Source organism: Gymnoscopelus microlampas (assembly GCF_963454915.1).
Source record: "Gymnoscopelus microlampas genome assembly, chromosome: 5".
Lineage (NCBI taxonomy): Eukaryota > Metazoa > Chordata > Actinopteri > Myctophiformes > Myctophidae > Gymnoscopelus > Gymnoscopelus microlampas.
This window is the reverse complement of record NC_139942.1, coordinates 44,311,065-44,328,889: the sequence shown is the minus strand read 5'-3', so window position 1 is coordinate 44,328,889 and position 17,825 is coordinate 44,311,065. Positions and strand designations below refer to the sequence as shown.

The 17,825-nt window shown below is 43.9% G+C and overlaps 1 protein-coding gene across 3 annotated transcripts in view; it reads left to right on the top strand.

Annotated features, from left to right (window-relative positions):
- cadm3 (cell adhesion molecule 3) overlaps positions 1-15,204 on the top strand; it is a 175,546-nt gene extending 160,342 nt beyond the window's left edge. For all 3 annotated transcript variants that reach the window (XM_084057122.1, XM_084057120.1, XM_084057121.1), the window contains 2 exons: positions 907-1,032; positions 14,995-15,204. In XM_084057122.1, coding sequence (XP_083913248.1) covers positions 907-1,032; positions 14,995-15,113 — 245 coding nt within the window. In that variant the 3' untranslated portion in view covers positions 15,114-15,204. The remainder of the gene's footprint in view (positions 1-906; positions 1,033-14,994) is intronic.
- The last annotated feature ends 2,621 nt before the right edge of the window (positions 15,205-17,825 follow it).

Below are 17,825 nucleotides of genomic sequence, written 5' to 3'. Positions count from 1 at the left end.
TGAGTGATTGTTACTGGTGCTGAGAGGAGGACTCCTGTTGCATTGTGAAAAGAAATGATTGTAATTGACTGTAAGTGTACTGCCCTCCTTTACCTCGTCCGTCTATTGTCTGTCTCTTCTGAAGGCTCTGCCTGGTGCACCGGGGTAATATACTGTCTTTTCTTCCCCCTGCCCTGTTTTCTTTTCTTATTCTTGTTTCCTCTCTTGTCACTCTCCCCATTATTCTCTCTCTCTCTCTCTCTCTCTCTCTCTCTCTCTCTCTCTCTCTCTCTCTCTCTCTCTCTCTCTCTCATTCACTCCTCACTTCCTCTGTCTGTCATCATGTGTTCCTGTACTGTCCATTTCTGCTCGCATCTCTCTCTCTCTCTCTCTCTCTCTCTCTCTCTCTCTCTCTCTCTCACTTTCTCTCTCTCCCTTCTGTCTCTATTTCCATCTCCATCTCACACTCGTCCTCATTCATCACCCTCTCTCTGTTCTCTCTTTTATCACTGCTTCCCTTTCTCTCACCTCTCTGTCCATATGTCTCTCTCTCTCTCTCTCTCTCTCTCTCTCTCTCTCTCTCTCTCTCTCTCTCTCTCTCTCTCTCTCTCTCTCTGTCTCTCTCTCTCTCTCTCTCCCCTCCCCTCATTTTCTCTGTCTCTCTCTCCTTCCGCATATCTCAATCTCCCTTTCAACCCCCGTCTCTCTGACACGCCCCCCTCATTTCCTTCCTCCCTCGCCCTCCTCCACCTCTCCATCTCTCCATCCTTCCACTCTCTATCTCCTCCTCTCACCGCTTCGGTTTCAACACCTCTTCTATCACTATCCCTTCTTCCCCTCCTTTCTCATTCACCCCACCCCACTGCCCTCATCTCTCTGTCTATGTCTCTCTCTCTCTCTCTCTCTCTCTCTCTCTCTCCCGTTCAGACCCCACGGCGATGTCGACCTCATCAGGCGTGGACCACGCCGTGATCGGAGGAGTGGTCGCCGTTATCGTCTTCATTCTGCTCTGTCTCCTCATTGTCCTTGGAAGATATCTCATCAGACACAAAGGTTACACACAAACACACACACTCACTCACACACACACACACACGCACACACACACACACACACACACACGCACACACACACACTCACGCACACACACACACACGCACACGCACACACATGCGCACACACGTTTGTATTACTATACTTGTGAGGACATCAACACTTTAGGACAGCCATTTTATGAATGCCATTTAAGATATATATATATTTTGCCATTTTTAACCGTAAGCCTAAAGCCGAAAAACAGCAGATCTACAAGCTCACAACGCGTCGCGCTGCGACGCGTTGTGAGCTTATAGATCGGCTATTTTTCGGTGCATGAGACTGGCGCGCAACTAAGTATAAATCATGTTTAACTCTTAATTCCAATCCCTAAACCTAACCTCTAAATGTCTAATCCTGACCTGAATGTTTTTCTAATTGTTAACGTATCTCTAAAAATCGTTTTTTTAACTATAAAACAACCATTTGTCTTGTGAGGACCAGGAAAACGGTCCTCACGATGCATATTTCTTCAAATTCCACGATACTTGGTCCTGGCAAGTATAGTAATACAAACACACATACACACGCACGCACGCACACACACACAAGGTCACACTCCCACTCACGCACCCGTTTTCTGTAAAAACACGCACACAAGCCAAAGAGTGAACCCAACACAGACACATAAATATTTGCGCGTGTAACAACCGCCTGGCAAGGCACGCGCGGCCTAGGGTGTGATAAAGTACACGTGCATACGTAAGCGTGGGCGCTTTGCACGTTCATACAAACACACACCAAACAGCCCTGCATGCACACACACTCAGTCTTGATACTAATTGAGAATGCAGGACAGCATCCGCAGACGTGTTTGTGCGTTTGCGTGTGTGTGTGTGTGTGTGTGTGTGTGTGTGTGTGTGGGTGTGTGTGTGTGTGTGTGTGTGTGTGTGTGTGTGTAGGTTCACACGTGCTTATAACAGGCGCGCACACACACGCACACGCACGCACGCACGCACGCACGCACGCACGCACGCACGCACGCACACACACACACACACACACACACACACACACACACACACACACACACACACACACACACACACACATCCACCCACACACAGGTTTCCTAACAGCTGCCACCATCCGATTCTAAGCCTCGTAATTAAAATTCTGAATAGAGATTCAATCGTATGTATTGTTTGATTGTGATTGCCACAGTAATGTCCATTACATTACATTAATTTACATTACGTGACATTACATTAATTTACATGACATTACATGACGCTGTTGCATGGACATTCAACACGTTCACAAACACACATTAGAGGTACCAGTCCACGTAAGAGCAGTGAACAAGGAAAGACTGCTGTAATTTATTATGCTCCACACAAATGGAACAAACTTCAGGACTCTCTGAAACTGGTGCGATTGGTCTCAATAGAGACATTCAGGGTGCTTCTTGAGGACACACTACATAGTGACTGCACCTGTTTCATGTAACACTGTGTTTATTGTCTCCGCCAGGCCGAAAGGCATGGCGAGAGAGTATGTTTTACCCTCCGTCCGTCCGTCCGTCCGTGTGTGTGTGTGTGTGTCCTGTCTGTGTGTTAACAGCTAATCTCCGGCACCGTTGGCCCGGTCGCTGCGAAACTGTGCACACCCACTCCCTGGATGCCAATTCAGAACCTCTGCCCCACATTTTTCACATGGGCCTGTTATAGCGCCACCAGGAGGCCGATTTGTGCAAAACCCATTTTTTCTCATTACACCTACAGCTTTTAACCAAACGTCATGCAAATCGGTACACAGTATCTCTATAGTCATGTGATCAACCCGGATCTGTCTGATTTCCCATATTGCATCCTCATTGGCTAAGGTTGGCTTCCAAAGTTTGCAGGATTGGTCCGTTTTGAACAAACTGCCTCCAATCATGAACGCAGCTTGCCATTTCCATAAAATTGCACACGCACATTCCCACTAGGCCGAGGAAGAAATGCCACTTGAACATTTTCAAATCAGCCTCATGGTGGCGCTATAACTGGCCGATTTGCATTTTTAACTATAACTGCACCGATCTGCGTGAAACTTTGCACGCACACTCCCTAGAGGCCAAGGAAAAACATTGGACTGCATTTTTCACATCTGCTTTTTACAGCGCCACCAGGAGGCCGATTTATGTAAAATACATTTTTGGAGATTATTCCTTCAGATTATGTCCAAAAAACACGCAAATTGGTACACTGCATCTCCATAGTCATGTGATTCTGATGGATCTGTCCGATATTTCATATTCCATCCTATTTGGCTTACAGTGGCTTCCAAAGTTTGCAGGATTGGTCAGTTTTAAACAAAATGCCTCAAAACATGAATGCAGTGTGCAATTTCCGTGAAAGTTTGCATGCAGATTCCCACTAGGCCGAGGAAGAAATGCCCCCCTTTTCACATTCACATTGGCCTTTATAGCGCCACCAGCAGGTCTAATTTAGCAAAACACATTTTTGGAACAAAATGCCTCAAATCATGAACGCAGTGTCATCCCATTGAAAGGCCTAAGAAGAAATGCCACCCTTTTCACATTGGCCTATTATAGCGCCACCAGGAGGCCACAATAACCTGCCTGACCTGGCGGAGACCTGTGCTCCGAGGAGCACTTTTTCTAGTTTGCATCTGTGACGTTGTAATATGATCAGTGGTGTAAACTAAAGTAATTAAGTACATCTACTCAAGTACTGTACTTAAGCACAATATTGAGGTATTTTTACTTTAGTGGAGTATTTCCAATTTTCAATACGTTTACTTCTACTCCACTACATCTCTGAGGAAAATATAGTACTTTTACTCCACTACAATTATTTGAAAAGTTGAGTTACTAGTTACTTTGCAGATATAAATTATTACATTATAAAACATACATTAACCACTTTAGCCCTATTTTATACATAGGCTATTTGAAAATAGCCCATCTACAAGCTCACAACGCGTCGCATCGCGACGCGTTGTGAGCTTGTAGATCTGCTATTTTCAAACATTTTAGTACTTTTACTTTTGGTACTTTAAGTACATTTTGATACCAATACTTTTGTACTTTTACTCAAGTAAATTTTGAATTCCGGACTTTTACTTGTAACGGAGTACTTCTACATTTCAGTATCGATACTTTTACTTAAGTAAAACATTTGAATACTTTTTCCACCACTGAATATGATTGAAATGTTTTTTTTTATTTATTATTATGTATGTATTGTATATGCTGTTGTCAGGGCGTCCTTGAAAAAGAGAGCTTGCTCTCAATGGAGTGAATAAATAGAGGAAAAAGAAAGAAAGAAAGAAAGAAAGCTGAACAAAGTAACAAATGGATGGATGGAAGAGTGAAAAGGTGGATGGCTGAATGAATGAAAGGAGGGTTGAATGAATGGATAGGAGACATAGCTGGATGGAAACCGTGACGTGTTGCTGTCACTTTACTTCAACCACTTACTGTATGTAAGCCCTATTTTATATACTTTACAAATGGTGAAAAATAGCACTGAGCTTTGTGTGAGCTAAAATGGAAAGTGGTTGAGTGTTATTGCTGGTTGTTCACCATCTCCTACATGGATAAAGCAGTTTGAAGAAGTGCTATTAGAGTTGTTACAGATGATTGAGTAGAGAGTACAGCGTGTGCCTCGCCGTGTGCATCACCAAAACGGTACGTTTTCTGCTACAGCATAGGCCTGGCTCAACTTTATTTTATTTTAATATTACATTTTTGTCTCGAATTACTGTGCCGTGTTGTGAAATAGTAGATTGGCTATTCTCGCTATTTTGGTGCACCACCATTGTAGCGCTAAAGGCATAGTATATACCTTTTGCCCTATGTTTACATAAAAATCACACCCAGTGTGAGTAAGCGGTGCCTACTCTGTTTGATGAGTGTGTGTAACATAGCCTCAGAATCATTTTAACCACTTAGCTTTGGCTATTCAAAAATAGCAGATCTACAAGCCTGTAGATCTGCTATTTTTGAAAAATCTTGAAAATGTGTGCATATCTTTGAATATGTATATATTTAAAAGCGAACATTTTGAACTAAAATCTTTGCTTCTGGGGATACCTGGCACAAAACATTTTCAGGTGGGGGTCCGCGGCCAAATGTATATCAATTTAGGGGTCCTTGGCATGAAAAGGGTTGAAAAGCACTCAGGTAGGGCATTCATTCACGGGAATAAAGTTGAAAAATTGAGATACAATCTTTCTGCCTGACAGCAACAATGCTGTCTTTGCGTTCGCCATCCGGACCATCCTGGACTGAGCTCCATGTTGCTATGAGAGCGTCTGGTCACACATGAGCTGAGAGAACAACAACATGCAGTAATAATTGTCACTTTGCCAAAGGAAAACATGACACACTTTTCTGCCTTTTTGTTTGTTGGATAGTATAGTGGAGATTTGACAGGAAATAAGGAGAGAGTCAGGGAGCGACACGCATGCAGCAAAGGTCCGCTGGGCTTGGGAATCGAACCCGTGACTCGCTGTCAGGCTGTGTCAGAGCCTATATGTGGTACTTGCCTTAACCACTAAGCCAGTGGAGATTTTGGGGGGGGGGTCCCCAGATGACAGCAGAAAATAGCTGATCTACAAGCTCACAACGCCTCGCAACGGCTATTTTCACAATATTTATCTGTGAAACCGAGTCAAACTAAATGCCTCAACTCCTACACCTCCAAGTGCTTGTCAGGGTGGGGGGTCCTTGTTGAACTATGATTATTTTGCGGGGTCCCCAGTTGAAATATGATTCTTTTGCGGGGTCCCCAGTTCAATTATGATTATTTGGGGGGTGGGGGGGGTCGCTGCCTAAAAAGGTTGAGAACCGCTGCACTAGTATAAGCCATCGGTGGGCCCTCGACAATCAATAATCTTAATTGATTCCATTTGTTCACTCCCCACAGTTATGCAACGCTGAGGACTTATTACCGTACTGTGTGTGTGTGTGTGTGTGTGTGTGTGTGCAGAAACCCACAGCAGCTCTTGAGTCCTGAAAGTGTGTTTTCAGCTAATAAACCCAGGCGGTCGTATCAGGTCAAACTGCATCTCTGCTGTTATTGTGCACTTTGTACACAGTCTCCTTGGAGACCCACCTAGCATTGACATTCTCCTTGGAGACCCCCTAGCGTGTACATTCTCCTTGGAGACCCACCTATAGCTTATATTATAAGTCACTCACTCACGCCGCTGCGTCTTTCTCCACATACTGCAGTGCCACCGCTCGCCTTAAAGGAGTAGTTCACCCCCAAAAAATACTTAATTTAATTTTACTCAATTTGTTTCATTTGTTTGGGTGAACTACTCCTTTAAGACCTGAGGCCGATTCTACAAATGCCTTCTAAATCAGTAGTTCGCACACTTTCAAGAATTTTTCAAAAATGTTGAAAAAAATAGCAGATATACAAGCTCACAGCGCGTCACAGAGTGACGCGCTGTGAGCTTGTATATCTGCTATTTTTGAATAGCCAATGCAAAAATCTAAAATGACACATATGCTTTCCCGGTTTTAATGGCTTAACAGCCTCTAACCTGCAGTCTCGCGCTCTCTCTCTCTATCTCTCTCTCTCTCTCTCTCTCTCTCTCTCTCTCTCTCTCTCTCTCTCCTTTCTACTCGTATGCAGAGAGTGAACAAATACACTAATCCTAATGACTTCCTCTCTCTCTCTCTCTCTCTCTCTCTCTCTCTCTCTCCCTCCCCTCTTTATAATAAATAATAATCATATTCATAACTAGGATAAAAAAATGAATGTATATATTTAATCTTTATTTCAGACCCATGGGTCGGCTACCCACTCAACCGCACCCACCCCCACACACCTCCGCACCCACACACACACACACACACACACACACACACACACACACACACACACACACACACACACACACACACACACACACACACACACACTAATGCAGGAGGCGGCTGTCAAGCGCCGAGTCAAGTATTCAGGCAGGTAAATTAATTACAAAAAAATATAGAGGCTATTATGCCAACGCTCTCTGAGCCTGGATGTGTAGAGATAACAGCTTCTCATAGGGCTGGTTAGAGCCTCTGTGACAGTGGTTCTCAACCTGTGCGTCGGGACCCCCCGAGGGGGTCCACACATGATTTTGGGGGGGTCACCAGATGTCAGTGAAGTGACGATTTAAGGACCTTTTTACTTTATTTTTGTATTAATGACCCAGCAGATGGCCTACTGTGTTTGCCAAGTTTCACGACGATCGGTCCAACGGTGCAGGAGATTAGCTGTTCACACACACACACGCACGCACGCACGCACGCACGCACACACACACACACACACACACACACACACACACACACACACACACACACACACACACACACACACACACACACACACACACACACACACACACACACACACACATCCACCCACACACAGGTTTCCTAACAGCTGCCACCATCCGATTCTAAGCCTCGTAATTAAAATTCTGAATAGAGATTCAATCGTATGTATTGTTTGATTGTGATTGCCACAGTAATGTCCATTACATTACATTAATTTACATTACGTGACATTACATTAATTTACATGACATTACATGACGCTGTTGCATGGACATTCAACACGTTCACACACACACATTAGAGGTACCAGTCCACGTAAGAGCAGTGAACAAGCAAAGACTGCTGTAATTTATTATGCTCCACACAAATGGAACAAACTTCAGGACTCTCTGAAACTGGTGCGATTGGTCTCAATAGAGACATTCAGGGTGCTTCTTGAGGACACACTACATAGTGACTGCACCTGTTTCATGTAACACTGTGTTTATTTGCATCTGTGACGTTGTAATATGATCAGTGGTGTAAACTAAAGTAATTAAGTACATCTACTCAAGTACTGTACTTAAGCACAATATTGAGGTATTTTTACTTTAGTGGAGTATTTCCAATTTTCAATACGTTTACTTCTACTCCACTACATCTCTGAGGAAAATATAGTACTTTTACTCCACTACAATTATTTGAAAAGTTGAGTTACTAGTTACTTTGCAGATATAAATTATTACATTATAAAACATACATTAACCACTTTAGCCCTATTTTATACATAGGCTATTTGAAAATAGCCCATCTACAAGCTCACAACGCGTCGCATCGCGACGCGTTGTGAGCTTGTAGATCTGCTATTTTCAAACATTTTAGTACTTTTACTTTTGGTACTTTAAGTACATTTTGATACCAATACTTTTGTACTTTTACTCAAGTAAATTTTGAATTCCGGACTTTTACTTGTAACGGAGTACTTCTACATTTCAGTATCGATACTTTTACTTAAGTAAAACATTTGAATACTTTTTCCACCACTGAATATGATTGAAATGTTTTTTTTAATTTATTATTATGTATGTATTGTATATGCTGTTGTCAGGGCGTCCTTGAAAAAGAGAGCTTGCTCTCAATGGAGTGAATAAATAGAGGAAAAAGAAAGAAAGAAAGAAAGAAAGCTGAACAAAGTAACAAATGGATGGATGGAAGAGTGAAAAGGTGGATGGCTGAATGAATGAAAGGAGGGTTGAATGAATGGATAGGAGACATAGCTGGATGGAAACCGTGACGTGTTGCTGTCACTTTACTTCAACCACTTACTGTATGTAAGCCCTATTTTATATACTTTACAAATGGTGAAAAATAGCACTGAGCTTTGTGTGAGCTAAAATGGAAAGTGGTTGAGTGTTATTGCTGGTTGTTCACCATCTCCTACATGGATAAAGCAGTTTGAAGAAGTGCTATTAGAGTTGTTACAGATGATTGAGTAGAGAGTACAGCGTGTGCCTCGCCGTGTGCATCACCAAAACGGTACGTTTTCTGCTACAGCATAGGCCTGGCTCAACTTTATTTTATTTTAATATTACATTTTTGTCTCGAATTACTGTGCCGTGTTGTGAAATAGTAGATTGGCTATTCTCGCTATTTTGGTGCACCACCATTGTAGCGCTAAAGGCATAGTATATACCTTTTGCCCTATGTTTACATAAAAATCACACCCAGTGTGAGTAAGCGGTGCCTACTCTGTTTGATGAGTGTGTGTAACATAGCCTCAGAATCATTTTAACCACTTAGCTTTGGCTATTCAAAAATAGCAGATCTACAAGCCTGTAGATCTGCTATTTTTGAAAAATCTTGAAAATGTGTGCATATCTTTGAATATGTATATATTTAAAAGCGAACATTTTGAACTAAAATCTTTGCTTCTGGGGATACCTGGCACAAAACATTTTCAGGTGGGGGTCCGCGGCCAAATGTATATCAATTTAGGGGTCCTTGGCATGAAAAGGGTTGAAAGCCACTCAGGTAGGGCATTCATTCACGGGAATAAAGTTGAAAAATTGAGATACAATCTTTCTGCCTGACAGCAACAATGCTGTCTTTGCGTTCGCCATCCGGACCATCCTGGACTGAGCTCCATGTTACTATGAGAGCGTCTGGTCACACATGAGCTGAGAGGACAACAACATGCAGTAATAATTGTCACTTTGCCAAAGGAAAACATGACACACTTTTCTGCCTTTTTGTTTGTTGGATAGTATAGTGGAGATTTGACAGGAAATAAGGAGAGAGTCAGGGAGCGACACGCATGCAGCAAAGGTCCGCTGGGCTTGGGAATCGAACCCGTGACTCGCTGTCAGGCTGTGTCAGAGCCTATATGTGGTACTTGCCTTAACCACTAAGCCAGTGGAGATTTTGGGGGGGGGGTCCCCAGATGACAGCAGAAAATAGCTGATCTACAAGCTCACAACGCCTCGCAATGGCTATTTTCACAATATTTATCTGTGAAACCGAGTCAAACTAAATGCCTCAACTCCTACACCTCCAAGTGCTTGTCAGGGTGGGGGGTCCTTGTTGAACTATGATTATTTTGCGGGGTCCCCAGTTGAAATATGATTCTTTTGCGGGGTCCCCAGTTCAATTATGATTATTTGGGGGGTGGGGGGGGTCGCTGCCTAAAAAGGTTGAGAACCGCTGCACTAGTATAAGCCATCGGTGGGCCCTCGACAATCAATAATCTTAATTGATTCCATTTGTTCACTCCCCACAGTTATGCAACGCTGAGGACTTATTACTGTGTGTGTGTGTGTGTGTGTGTGTGTGTGCTGCAGAAACCCACAGCAGCTCTTGAGTCCTGAAAATGTGTTTTCAGCTAATAAACCCAGGCAGTCGTATCAGGTCAAACTGCATCTCTGCTGTTATTGTGCACTTTGTACACAGTCTCCTTGGAGACCCACCTAGCATTGACATTCTCCTTGGAGACCCACCTAGCATTGACATTCTCCTTGGAGACCCACCTATAGCTTATATTATAAGTCACTCACTCACGCCGCTGCGTCTTTCTCCACATCCTGCAGTGCCGCGGCTCGCCTTAAAGGAGTAGTTCACCCAAAAAATTACTTAATTTCATTTTACTCAATTTCTTTCATTTGTTTGGGTGAACTACTCCTTTAAGACCTGAGGCCGATTCTACAAATGCCTTCTAAATCAGTAGTTCGCACACTTTCAAGAGTTTTTCAAAAATGTTCAAAAAATAGCAGATATACAAGCTCACAGCGCGTCACGAAGTGACGCGCTGTGAGCTTGTATATCTGCTATTTTTGAATAGCCAACGCAAAAATTGAAAAATGACACAGATGCTTTCCCGGTTTTAATGGCTTAACAGCCTCTAACCTGCAGTCACCCTCTCTCTCTCTCTCTCTCTCTCTCTCTCTTCTTTCTACTCGTATGCACAGAGTGAACAAATACACTAATCCTAATGACTTCCTCTCTCTCTCTCTCTCTCCCCTCTTTATAATAAATAATAATCATATTCATAACTAGGATAAAAAAATGAATGTATATATTTAATCTTTATTTCAGACCCATGGGTCGGCTACCCACTCAAGCGCACCCACCCCCACACACCTCCGTACCCACACACACACACACACACACACACACACACACACACACACACACACACACACACACACACACTAATGCGGGAGGCGGCTGTCAAGCGCCGAGTCAAGTATTCAGGCAGGTAAATTAATTACAAAAAGATATAGAGGCTATTATGCCAATGCTCTCTGAGCCTGGATGTGTAGCGATAACAGCAGCTCATAGGGCTGGTTAGAGCCTCTGTGACAGTGGTTCTCAACCTGTGCGTCGGGACCCACGGGGGGGTCCCCACATGATTTTGGGGGGGTCCCCAGATGTCAGTGAAGTGACGATTTAAGGACCTTTTTTATTTTATTTTTTTATTAATGGCCCAGCAGATGGCCTACTCACTGTGTTTGCCAAGTTTCACGCCGATCAGTCCAACGGTGCAGGAGATTAGCTGTTCACACACACACACACGCACACACACACACACACACACACACACACACACACACACACACACACACATGGACGGAAGGATGGATAGGAGGGAAAGGAGACAATCATAAAGAAGAAGGATATAGAATATTTAGTTGTGAGATTTAAATAGCTAAAAAAGCAAATAAGACCACCAAGGTCTCTCTCTCTCTCTCTCTCTCTCTCTCTCTCTCTCTCTCTCTCTCTCTCTCTCTCTCTCTCTCTCTCTCTCTCTCTCTCTCTCTCTCTCTCTCTCTCTCTCTCTCTCTCTCTCTCTCTCTCTCTGTCTCTTCACCTACTTCCTCTCTCGGCCTTGTTGTTTTTCTCTTTCTCTCTCTTTCCTACTTGTATGCACACAGACAGGGAGACATACACTCTCTCTGTGTTCCTCTCTTTCTATCTCTCTGTTTCATTATTTCTCTCTTGTCTATCCTCCATCTTTCTTTTTCTCCCCTCGTTCTCTCGTGTCTCTCTCTCTCTCCCTCTCTCTCTCTCTCTCTCTCTGTCATCAGGGACGTGGCTCATATCTACAATAGCAGATAATTGTCAGTTGCTACGATAATGTATGACAAATGGAAAAAAAATAGAGATGAATTAGTTGTGCCAAGCTTAGAAAATCCAGTCGAGGGACCATTGGTAATTGTATTCTCTTTTCTCTCGCTCTCCCTCGTTCCTCTCATCCCACGCTCTCTCCGTTTACAGGGATCTGTCTCAGTTATGCACAGTAAGAACCTGGAGTTTTTAATTGATGTCTGAAAGTGTAAAAACTTTCGGAGATAAATCTCTCAGGACTTACAGTATAAATCTCTCTCTCAGGGCTGTGCCGTGCAGCAAATCAAGTATCATGAAGTACTTACCATTGTGTTGGACTAACGGAATATATTGGTACGCAGCAGTGTGTGTATTCAGTCATCTGACACTGTCATCGGGATTAACCCATTAAGACCGGGAACGCTGTCTGTGTGTCATTTTTAGATGTCTTTGGCTATTCAAAAATAGCAGATCTACAAGCTCGTAGCGCGGCACCGAGTGCCGCGCTACGAGCTTGTGGATCTGCTATTTTTAGAAAAATCTTTGTGCAAATATTTGAATATATACCATATTTTTTTTCTGGGGATTCTATGAATGTCTTCTAAATCCAACAGTTTTTTGAAAAACGTATGTTTCTGTATCAGTGGTTCTCAAAGGACCCCCAAAATTATATGTATTTGGCCGCGGATCCCCATCTCAAAGTGTTTTGTTCCAGGGACCCCCCAGAAGCAAAGATTTGAGTCAAAAATGTTCACTTTAAAAATATATATATATTCAAAGATTTGCACACATTTTCACGATTTTATTTTACAAAAAATAGCAGATCTACAAGCTCATAGCGCGGCACTCGGTGCCGCGCTATGAGCTTGTATATCTGCTATTTTTGAATAGCCAAAGGAGTCTAAAAATGACACACAGATGTATTCCCGGTCTCAATGGATTAACCATTTATTGCATTCGGTTTTGGCGGTGTTGACTCTCTGCTCTCCTGTGATACTAGCGATTATCTGACGCAAGCACGACACACAATCCGAGAACGCTATCCCCCCCAGAAGCAGAGCCTAAGATACTAGAGTTATTATTACATGAACATGACAGATACACAACATCACGCAATCCGCAGAATCATGCATTTAACATGGAGAAGACCTAGATGCCAACAAGGAGGAGGCTGGCTGGGGAGGTGATGGGAGTTTGATCACTGACAGGCTGCAGGAACGGAGCTGTGACAATGCTGAGCATGTAGTATGAAGAGGGAAGTGCCTAGCCTAGAATGATCTATCATTCATTGTGTTAGTGATTGACTGATTATGTTTTTGAGCGGTGCAACCGCTCGTATAAGAGGGTTTAGGATCCATCCGTGGCGAAAGTTTTTCTTTCCGTCGTGAAAATGTGTCTTTCGCTGTGACGCCATGCTGTGGAAAACACGCCCATAGGCTAAGCTTTGCAGGACGTGCTGTGATTGGCTAGCGAGACACATGATGAAATTAACTTCAAACTTCGCAGACGCGCTGTGATTGGCTAGCGAGACGCATGATGAAATTAATAATAATGTAAAAAATGTAAGCACGTCACTTCGCAGGACGTGCTGTGATTGGCTACCGAGATGCATGATGAAATTAATAACTCATAAATATCACCGCTCACTTCACACTGGGTGTGATTGTTTCAGTGGCCGATGCTGATGCCGATATTTAGATACTAGGGAAGGCCGATGGCCGATCAAAAACGGATCTGTACATTTCTGTCTTTCTGTACAGGGTAAGAATAATGCTGATTTTTGGAAATCTATGGTTATGTCTGAGTCAGAGTGACGTGGCTGTGGTCCTGCCTATATATGGGCGTATGGGGTTTGTTTATGGTTATGTATGAGTCAGAGTGACGTGGTTGTGGTCCACAAGATTACATAGGTGACAATTGATTCAGGGTGGTGAGACAAGACAGGTAACAACTACAAAGAAAACAGGATACAACTAATGTTTCCTTTATTTATTCAGGGAAGCCCATTGAGAGCAAGCTCTCTTTTTCAAGGACGCCCTGATAACAGCATATAAAATACATACATAAAGAGAAACAATAACAAACATTTGAATCACATTACAATGTCACAGATGCAAATAAACACAGTGTTACATTAAACAGGTGCAGTCACTATGTAGTGTGTCCTCAAGAAGCACCCTGAATGTCTCTATTGAGACCAATCGCACCCGTTTCAGAGAGTCCTGAAGTTTGTTCCATTTGTGTGGAGCATAATACATGAAAGCAGTCTTTCCCTGTTCACTGCTCTTAGTTACGTGGACTGGTACAGTATATCTAATGTGTGTTTGTGAACGTGCTGAATGTCCAGTAACCTTTGGTACCAAAAGCCAGGATGGGTATAAAGGAAGTTTACCACACAAGGCCTTATAAATAAATAAAATACAATGTTGCTCTCTACGAACTGCGAGAGATGTCCAACATCATTATGAAACAACACAAAAACAGTTAAAACCCACTAGACATTATTACTACAAAATAAAGGAATACAACTGTGAAGTAAAACTTAACAACAACAAAGAAACCAGGAAACACAAAAATATCCCTACAAAATAAAAGAAGACAACAGATCACGGCGTCAGGGACGTGCACAGATAGACTCTAGGTGGGGCTAGAGCACCTGCCCTTTGCCCTCTTGACCAGAAGTGCCCTTTTTTTCCAGTTTACAGCAGGGGTCTTCAACAGGGGGTCCGCCAAATCTTTATGTGATATGATTTTTCTTTTTACCATAGCCACTCAAAACCTAGCATCCCTTTTCTGAGGAGAACTTTAGCCAAAAATAGCCGATCTACAAGCCCACAACGCCTCGCGCTGCGAGGCGTTGTGGGCTTGTAGATCGGCTATTTTTGGCAAAGAGGTATAGGTGTAGAGGGGAAAAAAGAGCAGACCAAGTAAACAAAAACGAGTATAATTTACTTGAGCACCTGCCCCTCAAAATGTCTGTGCACGCCACTGCATGGCGTGGTTGTTAATCGTACTCTCTCTCTCTCTCTCTCTCTCTCTGTGTGTCATAACAGGCACGTACCTGACCCATGAGGCCAAGGGCTCCGACGACGCCCCGGACGCTGACACGGCCATCATCAACGCCGAGGGCGGCCACTCCGGAGCCGAGGACAAGAAGGAGTACTTCATATAAAGGGAAGAGAGGAGAGAAGACCAGGAGGGGAAAGGAGGAGAAGATGAAGAGGAAGAGGAGGAGGAGAAGGAGTGATGGAGGAGGAGGAGAAGAAAAGGGGATTGCATGGGCGGGTGGGTGGGCTGGGGGGGGCGGGGGGATTGTGGGTGGGCGGGGGCGGGTGTAGGAGAGGAGAGGAGGAGACGGACAGGAGCAGACAGGGTGCAAAGAAGAGAAAAAGAAAAATGAAACCCATCGTTTTGCCTCCACGACGCTTCAGTTCTTCGCTCGGGACGGAAGAGAGGACAGTGTGTGTATGTGTGTGGGGGGAGAAATGGGGGGGGGGGGGAGAGGGGGGCTATTGGGGGGGAGCAAAAGATAGACTGTTTGCCGGAGGAACTGAGCGTGGGTTTAAACGAGCATCACCCCGGTACCACCTTAACCTTCTTCACACTGATACAGGGACGGGAGATTTTTGTTTTGCACTGATGTACGGATGAAAAAAAGAAGTTATACCTTCTGTCACTGGCCACGCGCATCAGCACGCACACACACACACACACACACACACACACACACACACACACACACACACACACACACACACACACACACACACACACACACACACACACACACACACACACACAGTGTCAGAGTTCTGGGAAGAAGGAGAAGAAAAAAACAAATGCTTTCTCGCGCACCACGCGCGAAGTTCGCGAATGCTCCTACATTAACATTAACATCGACATGGCATACCACTAACCACTAACACGTTTGGAATTGTTTTGAATGGCACATTAATGAGGTTTATTATGATTGTTATTCTTGTTATTATTATTTATATAATATCTATATATACATGCATTGCATTCCAGAAACTAGGTGTTCTCTCTCTCAAGGGGACACCGGAAGCAAAAATGTACTCGGCTTAATTTTGGGCGGGGGTGTTAATTGTAGGTCACATTCCAGCATGCCAAGAGACTGTAGTCCTACCTACCCCTACCCCGGTATACCCCACCCCTCCCCCAGTCCTACCAGTATACCCCACCCCTCCCCCAGTCCAACATACCCCAGTAAACCCCATCCCCTTCCAATCCCACCTACTCGGTAAACCCCACCCGTCCCAATCCTATCTATCCCAGTAAACCCCATCTACCCCTGTGAACCCCATGTACCCCAGTAGCCCCCCCCCCCCCCCCCCCCCCCCCCAGCCCCAACACTCTGACTCAAATCCATCGTCTCATTCTCTCCATTTCTCTCACTACACGTTCTAACGCCACCTAATGGACAAAACCTGCACATTATGATGCTGGTAAAACATTCATGCTCTCTCTCTCCATCTCTCTTTACCCCATCGCTCTCACTCTCTCTTTCACACACATACACTCATGTTAAAAAAAATCATTCCAAACTTTACAGTAGCACATGCAGTATATACCGTCCACAAACAGTCATGTTATGCATCCCGGGCCTCTCGGTAAAACATATAACCATAAATGCAGCAGCAGCAGCACCACAACACAACAACAACACACAACACAACAACAACACCACACACTCATGCAAAAACAGCATTCCCACCCTGTGCTTCCTCCAGGATGCAGGGTGACAGTAGTATAAATATATAAATATATATATAGCATTATATAGCGTTCTTTTTACTCGACAGAAAATGTTTGGTGTGCTGTAAATACACTATCATTTCTCTCTCTCTCTCTCTCTCCTCACTCTCGAGTCTCTAACCCCCCCCCCCCCCTCTCTACCCCCCGCTCTCTCACTCTCTCTGTTCTGTCTCTCTCAACCTCTCTCAAACCCCCCCACCTCCCGTATCTCATACAGTCTGTTACTGCGGTACAGTAACGTACAGTATATACTCTAAAAAGCCTGCCTGTTTTTATTACATGCGTGGAAATGCTGAGTGGAAAATATCAATATCTGGGGAAGAACAAAAAAAAGAGCAAAAAAAAAAAAGAATTAATAATGACAACAGTGCGATGAAAACTTACCTTAAACTGCAAATATTTGTATGAGAACAGTTTTTGTTGTTTTTGATTTTTTTTTGTCTGGTTTGATTTGGGACCCACACAAGTTTTATTTTAATTTTTTTTCCTTGATGTGTTACTGTCAGTGTTAAACGTTTACAGTGTCTGTCTGTTAGTCAGTCAGTCAGTCAGTCAGTCAGTCGGTCGGACGGTCCGGGAGTTCATAAATATGATTTTATAATATTACTTTCAAATTCAAAGAGTTGATTATAATTGCTTTCTTTCACTCACTGCAATCTTTTATTGATTTTGACTTTGCTGTAGTCTCTTTCACACAGTGGTGGCTCTTATCAGCTCACTCCATTCCCCCCCCCCCCCCCCCTCCCTCTCTGCGACAGATTTTTTTTTCCCACTGTACATGGAGCCAGGCTAGGCTCGCGTAGCATCTGGAAGTGAGCGTTTGTTGCACTTTGCTTGGAGTGCCCATGCAGGTGGAGTGTGACCGCAGCAGTAGTCCTTGGGCTGGCTCAGCGGTGCCTCCAGTGAGTACACACTGCTTGACTCCCGGCGTTTTTCTCCTTGCGGCAAAGTGCTGCTCTTGGCTCCCGACCCACCGAGCACTAAATCCACTCGGCGGTGACATCACCGGCTTCCTCTTTTAACAGCCTTTGCACACTCACTGCTCTTGGGATGATGAGAAAGGACATCACGGGGTCCGAACAGGACCAGCCGCTGCATACATATACTG